This window comes from Cryptotermes secundus, unplaced genomic scaffold (assembly GCF_002891405.2).
Source record: "Cryptotermes secundus unplaced genomic scaffold, Csec_1.0 scaffold645, whole genome shotgun sequence".
NCBI classification, from domain to species: Eukaryota; Metazoa; Arthropoda; class Insecta; order Blattodea; family Kalotermitidae; genus Cryptotermes; species Cryptotermes secundus.
The window spans coordinates 459,801-466,991 of NW_019723910.1; the positions used below are offsets into that span (position 1 = coordinate 459,801).

The window sequence follows — 7,191 nt, forward strand, 5'->3', positions numbered from 1 at the left end:
ATTTGCATATTTTGTGTGTCTATCTGGACCTGTTTGGAGACCTAAATACTATCTTCTTGAATTAAATACTATGTACTCTAGCAGATGTTTTCAGTGTTTCAGAGTAACGTACTGCTGCCACATTCAGAGTTTCAAGAGTGAGGCAAGTAAGTACCTACCAAGAAGCAGGTGAAAAGATAAGTATATGTTCATGCATCATCACTAGAATGGACACAATCATAATACAGCTAATATATCAAATATGTCCTTCAAGAATGCAACAAAGTTCAAATATTTATAAGTGACAATAACAAATCAAAATTATACTAGTAAAGAAATTATAAGCAGATAACATTTGGATTCAGAATCTTTCATCTTCCTGTCTCCTGTCTAAACCTGACAATTAGAACATACTACATCTCAACTGCCAGGCTGCGGCCTGGTACCAGGCCATGGCATCAATTATACTGGGCCCTTATCTTAGAGAAAAAAGAATTTACTGGGCCGCAGTCTGACAAATGTTGAGAACCACTGTACTACATTATCTGACATTTTTATATGAGTGTGAAACTTGGTCTCTCACTGTTTAGAAAGAGAATAAAATGAAGGCATGTCATCTTTGGAATCTGAGGAGAATATCTGTACCTAAGATGTAGTAAGAAAATTTCAGAAAATTACATAACAGGGAGCTTCATAATTTGTACTCTTCACTGAATATTATTATTGGTGAAATAAAGGAGGTTAAGACAGGTTGCAAGCATGGGAAAGATAAGAAATGAACAGCCTACAAAATTACAGTTTGAAGAGACAATATGAGAGAACTAGATTAGATGGGCAGATAATATTAAGATACATATGAAGTAAATATGGTATGAGGTCTGAATTCAATTGGCCCAGGATAGCTCCCAGTGGCAGGTTCCTGTGAACATGGTAACAAACCTTCAGGATTACATACAAGCAGGGATTTTTTATTTGCTGAACAACTGTCAGCTGCTCAAGACAGACTTTGTGCCATACAGTTAACAGATTATGTAATACATCTAAAGACTGATCAATACTCAATTTAAAAACTCAAAAGTAACAATGATTTTCTCAAATCAGAACTTTCTCTTCCTCCCTGACAAACTGTTCAAATTAAAGAAAAAACCAATATTTGGATGAACGTACAAACAACTGAATAGGTATAGAGGTACATATAAATATTTATTTATCAATATTTTACATTTTTATTCATACAAACTCTACTGACATGGTTAAAAACTAGATGGACTCTTAACATAATAAGCAGGAGCAATTACTCTGACCTCCTATTCTCATAATGATATTAGAAGCCCGTGATTTTAAGATGAGAACACCAAAAATCATTGCAATAAAGAAGTAAGATAATGTGACATACAACAAACAAAACACTGGACTAACATGTCCAAATACATGAATTTATTTACAAAATTCTTACATCCCAGCCACCCCTTCTCATGAGAGGAATACAACTGATGTTCAATATCCTTTTCTTCCCCGGAATCTTGTTCTGTTGTCTAACTGAAATGCAAAAGAAAAAATATATGCATTGTAAAATGTGGCTTCCAATGAAATACGACACTTCCATACCACTAATAATATCATAACACCATAACACTACTGACTGTCCATATTATTATTACATGAAAATAAATGTGTCCTGTGAGCAGTGGGAAGTCGAGTGTAGAAGTGAAGATCATATTTTACTTCGGAAGAAAATAAAGAAAATTGTATGATTTTAATACTACCACTTATAACATTATTCTTAACTTCAAACTTAATTGCATCTGTAATTGTTCTGGAATGTAACTGTATGAATGTAATTAATCATTAATAATTTTCCACTCTCTTCTCGTCACATTATCTCCTTCACATAAAATGTACTATATAAATATCGACATTCAATTTTAAAATTTCAAAATTAAAATAATTTTCTACAATACACATTTAAAGTGAGTTGTTTTTTACTGTTAAAATATTGGATCTCTCATGCAATACATTACAGAGACAATATCAAGGGCCAGTAGTGAACAGTGAAGATTCAGAAACTTGGTAATATTTTCTAGATTATGTTTGTGAAAGAAGCATTCTCTTTCCTCCCACCCAACCTCAAATTCAGTATTTTAACAACCTGTATAGAGCGCAGAGTTCGGATATGGATGAAAATGTATGCTCATATTTTAACTTTCTCCCTGCATGCATCATGCCTGCTAATCCTTAGAACTAATGTCTTGTGAGTGCAAGAAATGTCATTTAAAAATTCAAAAAAATTATTAATGGTGATTAACTTACCAGAGATCTCTTGCACTCAAAAAATGTTGTGCGTAAAGCATAGCATTCATTAGGAACAGATGCATCAAATGATTTCAGACATTCACGTGGAGTTTTCTTCTGCTGTAAATAGATTATATACATTGACATTATCTAATACAGGGGAAAATTTAATATGTATAGCTGCAATAGTTCTTAGTCAGTGTTACTAAATAGAAAGCTAAATATACATTGAAAAAGACCACCATTTACATTTTATACAGAAAACAAAAGCTGCATATTGTTCTAAGTTCAATTACCACACAATATTTCAGGACCTGAGAATGGCTGAAAATGTATTGTAAAACAGCAGTTCAGTGCCATTAAGTACACATAAATAAGCACGTCTCAAAGTGGCAGAATAAATTTAAAAATGGCATGAAAAGTGTTGGAAGATTGCAACACAAAAATGTAAACTGTGTTGTAACTTTAGAGAATACCATAAAGGTGCAAGAACTCACACAACAAAATCATCACTGAAAAGGTGACAAAAGTGATAAATAACAGAAACAGTTCATATACCACTATACACTTTTTGCTCAGTGGTGTGACATACAAGAACTACAACATTTGTGAAACAGTGCATGTTTTACACTTTTGAAACAAAACTAGGCGCAAGGAGAAGCCTCCTTAAATTTGTCCACCCACCTACACCTTGGTCTTCCCAGTGGTCTCNCAACAGTTCATATACCACTATACACTTTTTGCTCAGTGGTGTGAAATACAAGAACTACAACATTTGTGAAACAGTGCATGTTTTGCACTTTTAAACAATACTAGGTGCAAGGAGAAGCCTTCTTAAATTTGTCCACCCACCTACACCTTGGTCTTCCCAGTGGTCTCTTTCCTTCTGGCTTTCCCACCAATATCCTATATACATTCCTTGTGCTATATGCCCTGCCCACCTCATCCTCTTTAACCTGATCATTCTAATTATACTTGGAGAAGAGTACAAGTTATGAAGCTCCTCATTACGCAGTTTTCTCCAACCTCCTGTCGCTTCATCCCTCGTTGGTCCAAATATTCTCGAACACCCTCAGTCTATGTTCCTCGCTTAATGTTAGATACCCAAGTTTCACACCCATACAGAATTATAGTTTTGTATATTCTAATTTTTATGTTTTTGGACAGCGGATGAGAAGACAAAAGGTTCTGGACTGAATGGTAGCAAGCATTACCCGAGTTCAATCTCCTCAACCTATCTTCCAAGAAATAAAAAGTAATTTACCTTTTTCACACAGTCACTTTCCAGAAGACACATTTTTAAATCTGCCCTTATACCTGCACATGGGTTCTGATCCACCAGGTGGGCATTTTCACCTTCATATTGCATCATTTTGAAGAAAGTTCTGTAAATAAACTTAACATTTGATAACATCAAAATTCAATTTATTTATGTGGTTAACTTATCTTAGAAGACTTGATAGTGATGGACCACATATACAGAGTCCCTGCTTTATTCTGCAAGAGTATGTTGAAATTTGTAGTTGAAACCAGTATTGCAGGAGGTTTCAAAGTGTGTCTTCAGTGAACATTCTGATCCACAACCTCTCTGTTCTAGAACACTTGGTGAAATGGCAGGATAAAATTATGAACTGGGTAGGATCTGGAGGAACACTCATAATCCTAATTTCACTTAAATCCCAATTCACCTTTCTGCTGGCAAACTGTGAAGAACTATAAAAAATCTCAAATTATATACTAGTATGAATATTACATAAACAAGAAAAGTTTGATTTGTTTCATTCTGGTCCGTCACACTAACAATTACAAAGACAAAACAACTTCGTCCAGTGTGACTATTGAAGATTTTACTACTTCAAAACTTAAAAGTTTCTTAAAATTATTCAGCACTCTCTAACAAAAGTTTTTCATGGCATTAGTAGAGACTCAAATCATAAATAAGAAAATGCAGTTATCTCAAAAGTTCAAACAATATGGAAAATGTCAATACAATAACCACTAAATCTAGCATTATATCTGACTGCAAACATAATTTGATTCTTGACAATGGCATATGTCCTGAATCTTTGGGGCACGCAGTAGCATAGTTGGTTGAGGCACTATGCTACAAGCCACAAGGTCGCGCGTTCTATTTCCAATGAGGTCATTGAATTTTCCAACTTCCCTAATCCTTCCAGCTGCACTATGGTCCTGGGTTTGGTTAAGGCTCTAACAGAAATGAGTAACAGGAATCTTCCTGTGGCAGTAAAGGGCAGCCAGCACATAAGGCTAAAAACCTCACTGTCATTTGTGAGCTGACTGTCTAGAAAATGTGGGAGCCTCAATATCTCTCAACCCCATGGGTCTCTATGGCCTCTTACAGGGACAGCGTAACCCAGCTTCTACCCCCCATCCCCAATTTGTTACAATCACTTGAAGCAAAAGAGGCTGATTTAAGTTCATTGGCTCTGTAGTTCATATAACAGAAATTACAGATCTTTCACATTGCTGGATTTAAGGTACTCATGATAGCAACTATGAAGAGTATGATCTTGAATGAAATGCCAGGTAGTTCAATAGCTGTTCACTGATGTTTCAGAGGAACCTAACACCTCAGTTTCCAGATCAAAATGTAGGCCAAGTAAGAAACCAACAAATAGCAGGTAGCAGTTTATTGCAGGTTTCTCACTTAGCTTCCTATTTGACCCTGAAAAGTGAGGTCATATGCTTCTCTGTTTCTACCAAGCTACATTGGAATACAACCCAGAAAATCATACTCACAGTCACCACCGTGAGATTCCCTGATTCAACATAATATATTATGATACCTGATATACATAATGATGTATGTGTGGGATTATCTCTTGTTCCATTGCTTCATTTCTCTCTCAGTAAATCAAATATGGTGATGTGAGAAACATAAAACATGTTTGTTAACTCTCCAGATAAACATTAAAATTCTTAATGAATTTGGGGTTATCATAGCAATGACTATGAAGGGTTGTCTTCTGGAGTACAAGCTTGCTGCCTGCTTCATGCTGGTTTCTTGTTTGGCTTACTCTTCAACCCTGAAGATGGAGGCAATATATTCTTCCAGAACTTTGACTTTCTCCAAACTAGTGTCATATTCCAGAAAACAGAACTTTTCATTAACAGTTCTTTGTATGCAAAATATGTAATTTGGTGTTAATTATGATACAAAGACTGAGTCGATACATAGCTCAGATAGAGAAAGCATGCAATACATGTTGAATTATGGTAGGAGATGCAATAAAAGCTACTTGATATACTAAAAACGTGGAATAACATTAGAACAGATTTGGGGGAAAAGATTTGCCAAGAAGTAAACTCAAGCGTAGTGGCTCAGGATAATAACCAATGTTGGACTTTAGCTATCTTCGGATTGTACTGTCAGGTTAGGTAGTTCCCTTAACCCATCTCCTGAAGGTGTCACGTACCTTAAAAGCGCAAATCCGTGATCACTGATTCTAATAAAACAACTATTTGTTTACATCTACAATAACCCGTCTCCTGAAGAAATGTGTCACGTACCTTAGAATCGCAAATCCGTGAGCGCTATTTTAATACAACTATTTGTTTACATCTACAATACGTTCGCTTCGTCAACCTGCCAATTAGTCCAATATATATTAGCGATTTAGAGGTTACTCAACTCTTTTCATACAGTATATATTGATTTGTAACTAGATTCATTGCGTATTATGACAGTGGAAATAAAGAATATAGCGTAATTGATGTCTCATATCCTGAATAGATTGAATTAAGAATTGTTAAAGCCATCAGCACTAGTTGGCTCACCTGTTAGTCGGCCATTGTAAAATCATGGCGGAACTTCGAATTTGTGGAGGGATTATGAGTTATGTTCAGTTTTAGGTTATGTTTATAACACATGACGACGACAACTGTTTGTCAGTATTGTTTTTGTAATGAAGTTGTCTTGACTGATATACTGAAAAAAACGAATATTTGTTTCAATATTTTGGCACAGAAACGAGAAGAATATTTTTAACCTAGGAACTTCATTAGCAACGATATAAAATACTCAAGTTTAACCTTTATATCTGCGAAAAACAGTTTTTTGGTGATATTTATAATAATTTCATTATGAGCTTATTGAAAAGGCGACGTGTATTTTCCGTTTGGTTAAGAAAGCAGCGTGCAGCATCAACATGCAAGACGTTGTCAAAGCAAAATAAATGGGCCCTTCCTAGTGGATATGAGACAAACATATCGGTTTTCAACTGTATAACTAACTCAAATGTGCCATTAATATTGAAAAATCCTAACCTCGTGGCATGGTATATGTGTGGCCCCACCGTGTATGATTCAGCACACCTTGGTCATGCTTGGTATGTACCAGCAAGTGTAATGAAGGGATTATTTACAGGAACAAACTATTAAAATATAACTGCAGGCTGTACCAGTGTAATAAATTCAACATAAACCAGTCTGTGCTGCCAGTTTGTTGACTGATACAGATAAGTTTTGAAATGATAAAATATAAGTAAGGCATAGCAGGATGTTTGATTGCATTTAAAACTGAAGATTGCTGTCTTCTGGTATCTAACACCATGTAGTGTGGTAGATATTTACTAACTTTTGTGGGGGAACATCAGTGAACATCTGCCAAACTACATTTCATCACAATTCATAAGATACTAATATTCTTGAGAACCTCAAATCTTTCATTCAAGTTCTTCATTACCAGCCAAAAGAATGATGTTTTTGGGAAGCCCCTAACAAACCCTGGCACAAGACAATAACATGACACTGGAACTAAAGTTGGAAGTCTGAATATGATTAATGTTTAGGAAATGTGTTACTTCACTGAATTCATTCTAAGCAAGAATCCATAAAACTATCATTTTATGTTGGAAAAGGTTAGCAAGAAGTAATGTGCATAGTTTTTTTTTTTTTTTT

General features: G+C 35.1%; 2 protein-coding genes across 5 annotated transcripts in view; one reads left to right on the top strand and one right to left on the bottom strand.

The window, feature by feature from the left end:
- Positions 1-1,159: 1,159 nt before the first annotated feature.
- LOC111862111 (cytochrome c oxidase assembly factor 5) lies at positions 1,160-5,910 on the bottom strand. Of its 3 annotated transcripts, none has more exons than XM_023847240.2 (4): positions 5,803-5,910; positions 3,536-3,656; positions 2,290-2,391; positions 1,160-1,518 (listed from the first exon to the last, which is right to left on the bottom strand). In XM_023847240.2, the coding sequence occupies exons 2-4, from the start codon at positions 3,641-3,643 to the stop codon at positions 1,477-1,479; spliced, it is 252 nt and encodes an 83-aa protein (XP_023703008.1). In that variant the 5' UTR covers positions 3,644-3,656; positions 5,803-5,910; the 3' UTR covers positions 1,160-1,476. The 3 variants fall into 3 exon arrangements, with proteins under 3 accessions (XP_023703008.1, XP_023703010.1, XP_023703009.1); XM_023847242.2 differs by having other exon boundaries at positions 3,536-3,667; positions 5,803-5,875; XM_023847241.2 differs by lacking the exon at positions 5,803-5,910 and adding an exon at positions 5,709-5,796.
- Positions 5,911-6,093: 183 nt separating this feature from the next.
- LOC111862110 (probable cysteine--tRNA ligase, mitochondrial) overlaps positions 6,094-7,191 on the top strand; it is a 16,106-nt gene continuing 15,008 nt past the window's right edge. The window contains exon 1 of one of the 2 annotated variants that reach the window (XM_023847239.2): positions 6,094-6,620. In XM_023847239.2, coding sequence (XP_023703007.1) covers positions 6,376-6,620 — 245 coding nt within the window. In that variant the 5' untranslated portion in view covers positions 6,094-6,375. The remainder of the gene's footprint in view (positions 6,621-7,191) is intronic. The other variant, XM_023847238.2, reaches the window with a different exon arrangement.